At 50.3% G+C, this 12464-nt stretch overlaps 1 protein-coding gene across 1 annotated transcript; it reads right to left on the bottom strand.

Moving 5' to 3' along the window:
• Positions 1-340: 340 nt before the first annotated feature.
• On the bottom strand, positions 341-12214 carry lfng (LFNG O-fucosylpeptide 3-beta-N-acetylglucosaminyltransferase). Its single transcript, XM_064315091.1, has 8 exons — positions 11628-12214; positions 3903-3951; positions 3050-3152; positions 2640-2793; positions 2061-2146; positions 1554-1719; positions 1066-1151; positions 341-937 (listed from the first exon to the last, which is right to left on the bottom strand). Exons 1-8 carry the CDS (start codon positions 12069-12071, stop codon positions 871-873), a joined length of 1155 nt encoding a protein of 384 aa, XP_064171161.1. The 5' UTR covers positions 12072-12214; the 3' UTR covers positions 341-870.
• Between the last annotated feature and the right edge of the window lie 250 nt (positions 12215-12464).

Below are 12464 nucleotides of genomic sequence, written 5' to 3'. Positions count from 1 at the left end.
ATCATCAATTCTAAATAATTTTTTGTTTAGTTTTGGGCTAAAGTCTTCTTTTAGTTTTAGCTCAGAATTGAAGCCTAAAAGGCTTCAGTCTTGTGAATTTTCTAACTAAAAATATAGAGCGAAAAGTGCTTAACACGATGTACCTCAGATACAAAAACATCCAAGTGTACATCTATAACTACCCACTGCCAGCTTAAAATCAAATTCATTGTAAAACTGAAATTTAACCATAAAAAGAATTCAAATGTATCTTCACATTGCTTATTTGTTTCCGGAGTCTATTGTGATGTCGGTTTAAAATAAAACAATATAAAACTAAATGAGTGAGTTAAACCTTAACATGGTCCTACATGGCTTTAAAAAAATCAATTACAAAAAGTTGAGGACGGTAATTCCTCAAGCGCTCGAAATGAAACGGTTTTTAAAAAGCGTGACAAAGCTGGCAAGAAGGCCTAGAAAAAGGCACAGACGAATACACATTCTGTGAGAATTGCGAAACACATCACAAGCGACATTTACAACATTAAGCCTGTACAGCGCGATGCTAAAAGCCCGCCCCCTTCTGCCGGACTCTCCGCCCACTCTCCCGTCTCTCTGGACCAGAGGGGGAGGGGGGGGAGTGAGGGGCTGGGAGCTCCAGCGGAGGGGAAAAGGGCAAAGTCTGTAAACCGAAACGGGGGGGGCCGCACAGCAGCCCCATTTCAAAAAACCGACCCGGGCCGGGGGGGGGTGGGGGCGCACCGCCGCGGCAAAAACACGGCGGGGGCCCCTTCCCCGGACCCAAATACGACACGATGGTCCCACGAGCCATTTCAGATACCGAGGCAAAGCGTGGGACGAGGATTCCACTGAGGTGGGGGGGGGTCGCCGCTAAGGGCTGACCTGGAGGGGACACCAGGGGGTGTCCGGGTACAGCAAGCAGTGCACGGACTTGAACCTGGAGACAGAGGGGAGCGGGAAATTAGCTTCACAATGAAGATAGAACATTCTACATATACCTTTATTTCATTGGCACTGTATCCCAGCAGTGATGGCTGCAGTCGTGTCTGTGTGCTGCTCCCTTACCTGGATGGGTCCTCTTCCACTGAGAAAGCCCCCTTCAGGTTGATGATGTTCCTCTTGTTCTCGAACATTCCGTAGCTCAGCGTGACCTGAGAAACAACCAGACACCCAGACTGACGGCTGATCTTCTGAACGACGTCACCCATTACGACTTTAAGCTGCTATGACTTTAAACCACAATCCGTGGTGTTTCTGGCACTTAGCCCCCTCGACTGAAAAAAGTATTAGCAGTCTGCCTTAAAAGTTATCAGTAAAATGTGTGCCTGACACGTGGAAGCCAAACTGAAGACAATTTGTCCGTTGAAAAAAGTATTTGCGGATGAACACGGGAGCAAGTCATTGGAGCAGACAGAAAAGCAGGTGACTTAAAAAGCTTCTTTTGTGCTGCTGGTATATCCAAACAGACACAATTGGAGGCTTATTGTGTAATAAAGCCTTTTGAGTGCGGGCAGCAGACGGTGTTCATGCGGCGTGTCCGCGCAGGTTCTCACCTGTTTGTGCAGCTCAGACTTGGACACCTGCTGCAGGTTCTCCAGGTGGGAGTGGAACAGGCCACTGCGGGTCAGGCGCACCCCCAGGACGGACTCGATGATGTAGCCGACGGTGCAGTCGTCCGGCAGCCGGATCTTCTCCGCCGTGTTCATGAAGTGACCGCCGCTGCGGGGGGGGGGGACAGAGGGAGGCCGGTCAGAGAGATCTTAAACGGCGGGTCCGTCGCGACTAAAGCTAGCAGTCTGAGTGGCTAAAGCTAGCGGTCTGAGCAGCTAAAGCTAGCGGTCTGAGCAGCTAAAGCTAGCGGTCTGAGCAGCTAAAGCTAGCAGTCTGAGCAGCTAAAGCTAGCAGTCTGAGCTGCTAAAGCTAGCGGTCTGAGCGGCTAAAGCTAGCGGCCTGAGCGGCTAAAGCTAGCGGTCTGAGCGGCTAAAGCTAGCGGCCTGAGCGGCTAAAGCTAGCGGTCTGAGTGGCGTGTCGTTAGTGTCCTGTGGGCGGAGCTCACTCACCTGGCCCAGGGGCTCATCTTCAGAGCCAGGCCGCGGCTCACGCAGAACCCCGCCCCTCCGGTGGCGAACCAGAAATTCACAGGCCTCTGAAATGATATAAAACAAGCACGGTCAACATTTACGGCTGCTGTTGGCTTTCTCCACAATGCTTCACATACACATAACCGTTACAGTGTAAATACCAGCGAGGGACTTGAGGGGGTTGTGAAAAATACAGCAATAGCAAGAGGCCTCCTGTGGAAGGAGCATTGCTTGAGTATACAAATATTGACTTTAGTCATCGCTGTATTTCTGTTTGCTGTAGAGCTATTAATGTGTTGATTAGGGAAATCTGCAGGTGTAGCGATCAGTTGGAATGAAAACCTGCATAAACTCAGCCCTCCCTGGCACATGATTGGGCCCTGCCATTGTGAAGCCTTTACAGTTTGTATCGTTGTAACATGGAACTATTTAGCAAATATTTCTGCTAAGTCTGCACAGCAGGATTGAGGGCCACAATCCTTATTTTCTGCAGAGGGCCTTAAAATCAGTGTCCACCGCTGGCGAACGCTACTGCAGCTGCGACCTCGGTCCACACACCATTTTGTTGTCCCCGAGCCTCTCGGTGGCCTCGATGGGCCGGTCCAGGCTGGGCTTGCCGATGTACACGTCCTGAGTGTGCGGGTAGCGGGACAGCAGCTTCACCAGGGTCCGCACGTTCACGTAGTTGTCGTCGTCCACGTGGCAGAACCACCTGAGGGCGGCGAGGGAGGGGGAATTCACATTATTAAAACTGACTGCCTTCTGAAAGACAAGCTCTGAGTCCAAGCTCAATCCACGAAGGCATAAATCAATGCCAGAATGACAAAATTGACAGTTCATAAAGTAAGGCTAAGCAATATATCAACTGAAATATTAGTCTTTAAAAGCAAATAGACCAAAGAGAACCACACTTGGCCATCAGTTTTCCATTGGTTTTGTCTGTACGCACAGCGCGGCGCAGTACGTACTTTTTCCCCGACTCGATGAACTTGTCGTACTCCACCGCCATCTTGCAGGACAGGGCCTGGCGGCTGTGGGCGGCCGAGCAGTTGGTGTTGACGGCGTGGCTCCCTGCGCCCCGAAAAAAACAAGAGAAGAGCGTCACTGAGCAGGCGCCCCGTAGCGCCCCGTCGAAAACCCCCCCTACACCCCCACCACCTTATCTCCATCTGCCACCTGTTAGGCTGTCGCCCCCAACGCGTCTGTCCCGGGACCCTAAAGGGGGAATTTGCATCTGGACTATAGGGCCCTGCCTTGGGGGGCGTAAGAGGTCTGCAAATCTGGGACGGGGGTCTGAATAGAAAAAAGGCTCACCCCCCCACCCCCCTTCTGAGGGCAGAAGTCCGTTTTCCTTCTCCATAAGTGTCAGGCTGGGCGGGGCATCAGTGGACGAGCCTGTGTGAGCGTCCCTGCCTCCTGACCTCTTAAAGCACTGCACTGAACGCATCCCGCTAATAATAGCTGGACGAGCTTCCTTTAAGCATGTGACTATTACTTCCTGTCCAATGTAACCAGGGGCAACGTGCACTGGAAAGTATCCTGTGTTTACCAGTTTGGACTTGTATGTTTCCCCCAATAAATAAATCAGGGCTTGGAGTCAATCGGCATTTGCCCTTGCATAATTTGGCGAGTGAATTTTAAATATCGCTGAGCTCTGCAAACTGTTTTCCGAGGAAGCCAAACACTTGCTTTTCGTTTCTGGTAAAACCACAGTTACAGGATGTGTGCACTTTGAATCTAGGCCCAAGTCTCTTTATCTCCTGAGATTGATCACCACACAGTTTAAACAGTGGCAATGTGGTCGCGTAACGGAAGGCTCACCAAGTTTCTTCTTCAGCTCTTCGTCATCCCCGTCTGTGAAGACGTACGTCTGTGAAGGCAAAAACAATGAAGGATCGGGTTAGTTTATCCTCAAAATGAAGCCTCTCAAATGAATATGAGTTCTACTGCAACAGTGTCAACCTTATTGTGCAGATGATCACACTGTGTAAATTATTATCCACTAGGATGGATATTTTCATTTTTTCTCCAGAGCAGTCATTTGAACAATGCCGTGGTGCCATGTACAATCAGTTCCTTCACAGTTGACATTTTCTGGAGGGAATTGGCGGGAAAAGAACTGGGGGGGGGACCCATTAGAGCCAGCGTCGGAAATGTCAGGGAATTATTCCCGGGCTCCTTAAAACTCAATGGAGCTCAGCTCCTGGAAAATGTGATCCTGTCCCCTTGTAAAGAAGTGCAGCTTTCCTTGTCTCTGATTGGGCCGTGCTCTTACTTCCTGACATTAAACAAGTGAATCGGACAGTAAAGCCACTTCCTCCCCCCCGCCAGAATAAAAGCCCCCTTGTGCTATGTTCCGCTCTCTCCATGGCAACCGCGCTGGTGTCCCACAGCAACACAGGAACCGCTCGAGAAAGCGGGGAGCAGGGTTCCGCCCCCTGGCACCCCGAACCTCCACCCCTGAACTCTGAAACCTTTAGAACGCTGTTTTGCGGCAATGACAGGGGGCCGCTCGCGCTTTTCAGGTTCACAAAAAAAAATGTTCCAGCCTTCCTTGCCCGTAGACTAGCATTCATTCACAATACAAACCGACAAGAGGAAACGCCAAAAATGAGTAATCGTGCGGTCACATTATTTCTTTTTGTGTTTTTGTCACGCCGCAGCTCAGCATACAATAGCGCGACTCATTCGTCTCTCTCCCCTGCGCTACAGGACTAGCCCCGGGGCTAAGTGTAGGAACACGCTCTTCTGAACCGCTTCGGGACTGCGGTTGGCGATGAAGAGCGGTTGATAAGCCGGAGCAGGTGCGGGGCGGCGCTGGGCGTCGGCGGGCGGTTTGGCGGGGGGGAGAGGCGCCGTGTGGGGGCTGGCTGAAAGGCCTTATCCCCGCGCCCCTGTCTCCCATTGTGCCCTCGCTGGTTTTACTGCTCCGCCCCGGAGCGGAACGGCACCTGCCCGCGTGCGGCCTTATCTGAGCCACGCGTCGCCACACGCCAGGTGAGCGCCCGGGCTGCTGCTGTCTGTCTGCACGCACGCCGTCTGTGTGTGTGTGTGGGAGTGTGTGTGTGTGTGTGTGTGTGTGTCTGTCTGCACGCACGCCGTCTGTGTGTGTGTGTGTGAGTGTGTGTGTGTCTGTGCGTGCGTGTGTGTGTGTGTGTGTGTGCGCATGTGGGTGGGTGTGTGTGTGTCTGCATGTGTGTGCGTATGGGTGTTTGTGCGTTTAGTGCAGAACATGTATGAGTGTGTACTCATGCTGATATACCAATTACCTTTTGTTACACAACAAAACTACTAATGAAAACTACAACTATCCACATTCAAGTGTCAAGGCAATTTGTTGATCTCTGTCACACACACACAGGCATGCACACAAACACACTCCACAGATACCTCATCAATGCATCGCACACACACATAAAATCCACACTCACACATACAGTTCACACATACACACACACACACACACACACACACACGCACACACATACAATCCACACTCCACACCGCAGACGCACACACCTTTCCACACCCATTTGTTTCAGCCGCTACCCCACATCCGACAGATCAGCAGAACAAACGGCGGGCGGACGCTGTGGGGCGGACGCTGTGGGGCGGACGCTGTGGGGCGGACGCTGTGGGGCGGACGGGGCCGGAGGGCCCGTGTTGGTTTAAGGGGACGGCGGCGGCTTCTCTCCGCTCAAAGGAACGCGAGACGGCACTGTTTGCTCACAGATCCGCTGAAAGGGAAGCCTAATCGGCCCGGCAGCTGCCGGAGAGGGGTGCAGGCGGCGAAAAACTCGCCGCTGATTACTGAATCTGAACTATGTGTGCGGTAACCCCCTCACCCCCCCCCCCCCCGGCCCTCCTCCCCAAACTCTCTCCCTCTCCTACAGAACAATGGGGTGTGTTTTCAAGCTGGGTAAAATGTCCGCCGGGTAAATTCTGAATATGTTTGTGCTCATTAGCATACAGCTGCAGCGGTTAACTAAAGGGAGGGCTTTTTCGGGGGAGTGCTTTGTTCTCTGTGAATGCTCCCGAAAATATCCCCGCACTGAATCGGCCCTTTAAAAGCGAGCAGGAAACACTGTGTGTGTGTGTGTGTGTGTGTGTGTGTGTGTGTGTCTGCGAGTGCGTGCTCTGTCTGCGCGTTAACTCAATCCCGCAGACAGCGCATAAGCTTTAGGTTAACTGCGCTGCTTTTCATGTTCCGATACCATAGAAACCCAGGGGTTTCTTGTCTGGTCCTGAAAAGAAAGGGTCAGTGTGTTTTCTGTGCCGCAGAGAGGAGCGCTGTTGGCGCCCGCTGGTTTTCAAGAGGCTCTCGTTCCCTCTGGAGAGGGGAGAAAGTGCGTCGGGTGTCGCCGCTGATCCCCGCGGTCGCCGTGGGAGCCCCCCCCACCTGAACCCCCCCCACACCTTCACCCCCGCCCTCCATTAGAGGGGAGCCTGACTGGCTGCCTCCGTCTCCCCGGGAAGGAAGGGCACTGCCTGCAGATAGCCACGCTGCCGACCCCCCCCCCCCCCACTCCCACTCCAGCAGCAACCAACTACCCCCCAGTTTCCTGAGTCCTGGCCAGTACATTCAATTACACCATACCACCCCCCACCCACAAAAAAGCCCTGATTCTGTCCGGCCCTTTCTTTTTTGTTATTCATTCCATTATTTCAGCAACACCCCCCCACACACACACCCCCACCCCCACACACACCCCCACACACACCTCCACAAGCCTAATCAACAGAACAGTCATGGACTTTATGGCGCTGAGTGATAAGGTCAAATGTAGGGCAATGGGATTTTACACGGTAGTGCTGCATGTAAAGAAAATCTCGAGTGCGCGCTTGTGTAAATGCGTACTTGTGAGTGTGCGCATTGTGCACGTGTGAGTGTGTGCATGCGCACGTGTGCGTGTGTGCGTGCGTGCGCCTGCGTGTGTCTGTCAGCTCGGCTGCCCTCTGCGAGCGCTGCCAGTTCCGTCTCGCGTTTCGCTCCGTCGCGGCCCTCCGCTCAGCTGCGCGCCGCTCTCCAGGCTCCTCCCTCCCGCCAGTCCGCGACTCCGGGCCGCTGGGTTAACCCGCCGGCCGCACAGTCGCTCCTTGTTGGAAGCGATAATTAACGAGCTCTTAATTAAGGGCGGCGTGCACGGTCTCGGACGGGCCGAGAACTCGATTAAGGCACAGACGGCCAGTGTCCCGGACGGTCTGATGTCTGCACTGTGCGTGCAGGCCTGGTGCTGCTCACAATGGCAGCCCATTCTTTCCAGCACATTCCGCAGACAGAGACTAATGGGTGTCCTTGGCTGATTCTGATGAGGCTGGGCCGCATATTCCTGCTCTTAATTCTGTGCAGCTTGTAACGATTCCTCAGTCAGGCGATCTAATGCCGATTCATATGTTCTGTGTTCAGCGTCTAGCCAGAAATAACGCTGTTCCCTCTAGGGTTTAAATGGTAAACAACGGATTGGGTGCTGTGATTGAAAGGAAACCACAAAGCGATGCAGATAGCTTATGTTTATACATAGTCTGTGTGTTTATAAGTCTAAGTAGGCTACTAGATTAAGTAAAAGCTGTTTAGCTTAGTTACATTGCTTACAATATGTCTATGTTTTGCTTCAACTTTTGTTAGATATTTGCCATTAAATAGAGACCACATGTCCCCTCTTAAAGTTACAAGATGATTTTACACTGAACATTTTGCTCTCTCTCTTTCTACCCTCTCCGCAATGTGTGTGTGTGAGGATGTGTGTGAGGGTGTGTGTGTGTGAGAGAGCGTGTGTGTGTGTGTGTGTGTGTGTGTGTGAGAGAGCGTGTGTGTGTGCGTGTGTGTGAGCGTGTGTGTGTGTGTGTGTGTGTGAGAGAGAGAGCGTGTGCGGTGGTGGTGTGGGTGTGTGTGTGAGAGGCGTGTGTGTGTGTGTGTGTGTGTAGAGAGCGTGTGTGTGAGCGTGTGTGTGTGTGTGTGTGTGAGAGAGAGCGTGTGTGCGTGTGTGCGTGTGTGTGAGCACGTATGCGTGTGTGAGTGTGTGCGAGCCTGCATGGTCATTCGCTCCCTCATGGGGGTTAGCGCTGTACCCTCACTGTAGCCTCATTGTCACCATCCTCTCTCGGTGGGGGAAGCTGCATTGTTCCAGCGGGGAAATGCTAAGAAACGGCGGAAGCTCGGAAGCGGGAACAGAACAAGCCTCTCACTACAATAACAGGCGAAAGAAAACACTTTTCTCAGGATACTACCCCAATAGGACAAACGATACTATCAATTATCCTCAGTCTTTACTAATAAATCCAGTGGGCATATGCATTCTATCGCCATAAATGCTTCACAGAATTGCGACCGTACTTGGTTATCCACAGAGAGCTAATGTGCTCGCCTGATGCATTTAAATGTATCACTCAGACACAATAGCCTGATTTATTCAGCCATTCCTCGTGTAATGAGGGAAATTCAGTTTTGGTGCATGTACACAATGGCAGGTTTACGTTCCTACGCAAAATTTCCAGTGAAACTACAAGCTAGGAGATGTTCTGTCGTCCCCACTGAGAAATGTATCTAACATGTACCTAGACGGTCCATTTTCTCATCAGCAAGCTGATTCAGAACAGATTCAAATCAATGTTTCGTCTTTCAGTGAAGGATCCAATGCAGAGTCACCCTTCCAGAAAAAGGGCCGGGCTCACTTCCCAGACGCACCTGACTCACTTGTGTCGACGCCAAAATGGCTACCACACGCTAACCTCCGTGTTTCCGTGTCAACAGATAGATGGCACACGGCAGAGAGGGGGGAAATAAAGTGTAGAGCACGGGTCACAGGGAAATCACCCACAAAGGGTCCCTGCATTGGTTAATCTTACGCTTCAGATAAAATCACAGAGCTGAATCCAACACCAAATCCAACCCCTTTGGAAGCCTTTGTGTTATTCTCAACAGTCCGGCCCTCTACCAGCCACACGGACAGTTGCGATAAAACGAAGATAAGCAGCGCTGGGCCCCCGTGTCAATATTTGCACAACGCCTGCCGTTGGTCCACTCTTGGCGAGAGGACGCAATGAAACAGCCCATCGAAAGCTGCGGTCGTCGTGCTAACGGTAAACACTGATAGCGAGGGTGACCGGGGAGGCAAGCCAGGCTTGTCGAGCCTTCAGTTTGCTGAAGGCGCCGTATCTGATAAGGACCGGCGGATAGCCCGGCGAGGGTGTCCAAACGTTAGCGCCGCCGGCCGCGCACACTGACAGCGCTAAGGCGCGTATGCTGTTCGTTCTGTGCCTTTTGTTCTTCGGCTCCTGGCCACCTGGCATCTGCCTCTGTGGAACTCCCACTTGTATTCTAGGCCCGTGTTTCTTTTCCGCGATTCTCCGCGCTGCTAAACCCCAACAGCTGCCTGGGAAACACCCCCCCCCCCCCACCTCCACCTCCTTTAACACCCCCCCCCGCCTTTAATTCTTCATGCTATCGTGTAATTTTACCCTCTGCAGTGCGTAAATCCAATGGTGGTGTCGCCTATACTGCTACTTCGTAAACCCAGCTCAACATAGGCTTTGACATGGTGGCGTGTGTTAGCGCACAGTTCATGAATTGGAGGTACTTGGATGTAAGCCTGTGTATTGTCTTTTTACTGTTGTTTGATCAGCGGGTGCGTGCCGCTTCCTTTGAGGAATGTTCTCTCAACATTTAGGTGAAAAAAAAATAACTGGTAAAAAGGGACATGGAAATCTTGTTAAATTGTGCGGTAAATGCAAAGACTGTCAACCTTCATTTTCACTGTAAAAAAAGCACCATTTGCTTGCGTAATGCCACCTCAGAGTGCCACTATCAAAGTTTACTTTCTATATTCAAACACTACACATTGTGTATTCTGATAATGTTAGGGGTGGAGTGTTCCAAGAAGGACACAGATCCCCAGACTTCAGTAGCTAATGTTAACATATGTGCAACACCTGCATTCTGGAAAAGAAACAACTGCATATAGATGATAATCAGCGATGAAGTCACAATCTGCAAGACCTTATTATCACCTGGAAAGTGCAGTTCCTCTAAAAAGCTATGTTTTTTTTTAAATTTATTATTATTAACATGATTGACCCCAATGCTGCCGACCCCCTCTACTCAGAGATCCCGACATCTTCGGCTCCCACGTCCCCCGGTCCCCCTGGTGAAGCATAGACGAGGGGCCGGGAAAGGTTTTCTTCCACCCACAGAATGAACCTTTGTTAAGCACGAAGCCGCCATCCCCGCTGTAGGTCCATGGTACTGAACTATTCACATGACCGCCGCGAACAAAAAGGACAACGGGGAGAAGGGCAACGAGGGGGAATGGACCCGCCCCCGGGTCCTGAAGAGTTGTCACTCGCGGTAGACGAAAGTGGGAATTGGGAACGGGGAGCGGGAATGAGCGCGGCAGATGGGCTCAAAAGTGACACAATGCGTCGATTGCGTCCCCTTGGAGCGCTGAAACACATGCTGGCGGCTAAATATTCCCACGTCTATCCTGCTTCTGATTGGCATAGGCCATTTGCATGAATTGGCGAAAAGAGATAGACCGAGACCCCCAGCCAAGGCTAATAGGCTATGTGTTAGACTAAACATGACGCTGTAGCCTAATTTCAATTCCTGACCAATATAATAGAATCCTTGTTCTCAGTTTTACTATGTTTATTTTTTTATTAATTTCTTTCTTTTTTAACTTAAAAAGTACTAATACAAAAGTATTAAACACAGTAATCCCCGTTAACAAAAACCATATATGCGTCATGTTGTCCTACATACAGCAGGCTGGACAAAGATAACGTATCTCACCTGTAGATAACTGCAGGTAAAGAGACTGTAGCCTATGCAATACAGATGCAGTAGCCTGTAACCGTGCTTCCTTGAAGTTCTCTGAGGTATAGCATGCTACCGCCAAAGTGATGCCATGGTGTTGCTCATCAAGGAAGCCCTTACCTCTCTGTTTTAACATTCGTTCTTTACACAGTCTCTCGGGACAAAGTTAGGTGATATTATAAAAACGGCAACATTGTTGTTTTCGTATGATTATAAAACCACAGCAATTCTTAACCAGAGCTGATGATATCACAGAAAGACCCCTGGGAAGTAATACTCTTACAATGCACGTTTTGAAAACGCATTCTTTCCATTGTAAAGACTCTCACGGTGTTATTAAAAATTGCATTTCAACCATGTTACGATCATGGGCGGCTTAAAACACATCAGGAAGTAATCATTAAGGAAGCGTTAATTAATAGACGTTCGAGATCTCCTATGCCTCTACTTAACTTTTTCGTTGAGTTAAGAATGAAAGAAAGCAGTTTGTAACGTGTAGACCACTTTTCAAGTCAATGGGTTTAACTATACTTTACATATAAAACATGTAGAAACTTTTGAAGATGTAGTCTAACATCTAAACTTTAGAAATAACGGTCATAAAAGTAGCCTCGAAACTTCTGTTATAGGCACTCGTAGCCTGCCAACAAAATAGGCTCTCGTAGATAACAAATCACAACTGAAAGCGAACATGTATAGACACTCATTCATTCACTAAATCCACCTCCGTTTACCTGCTGCATGTTTCTTGAGATCCAGGTATCGAGAAGAAGGTCCAGCCTGGACTGGTGGAACTTCTTTGTTGTCTTAACAGCGATGAAGATGTCATTGGGGTTAATGTCCTCGGATGGGGGCGCCTCAGATGCAGACCCGGCTTGCGACGCGGGTTTCTCTAAGTCTCTCCTGTCCCGAGTTAACTTTGAGAAATAAGCGGAGAATCCTTTCCTGTTCGTCGACTTTGAATTGTCCTGCGACTGGCTCTCTGACGAACTCTGGTCGTCAGCATTTGTCCCCGTGCTATCCAGACTCTGCAGCGAACGCATCCCGACATCGCTCTCAATCTGTACCTCAGCCACCTGGATTACTTGGTGCTGGGTTGCAACCAAGAGTACCACAAGGCAGGTGAAGGTAGCTCCTGCTACCGAAATCACCAATTTCCTCCCGCAGCTTTTCAACATTTTTAGTTGAAGTGGATTCAGAATTGCATAGAGTTTATTAAACAGTCATTTCACAGTGGTTTTCTTCTTTGAAGCTGTGGTGACTGCCTGTCCCGGTAATGGACTGTTCGGTGACAGCACCATGTAACATTTACAATATGCTGCATGAAAGCTTTTATAAACTAGCCCGAACAAAGGCCACGCCAGCTGGGTGGAGCGAGAAAGCTTTGTAAACTGAAAGGACGCGGCGTAGCTGACATTACCAGGTGTGGTCTCGCTCTGAGATACGCCCATAAAAGGAGGGCTAAACTAGCAAAGGAAAACATTCGCACACGCGTGGAGCGGAGAGGCGCAAGTGGTGTTTTACCATTTTCTTTGTAAGTCGAAGTCTAGCCAGCCTATGGTAGGCTAACT

This window comes from Anguilla rostrata, chromosome 17, assembly GCF_018555375.3.
Source record: "Anguilla rostrata isolate EN2019 chromosome 17, ASM1855537v3, whole genome shotgun sequence".
In the NCBI taxonomy this organism is placed as follows: Eukaryota; Metazoa; Chordata; class Actinopteri; order Anguilliformes; family Anguillidae; genus Anguilla; species Anguilla rostrata.
This window is presented reverse-complemented; position numbering and strand designations above follow the sequence as displayed.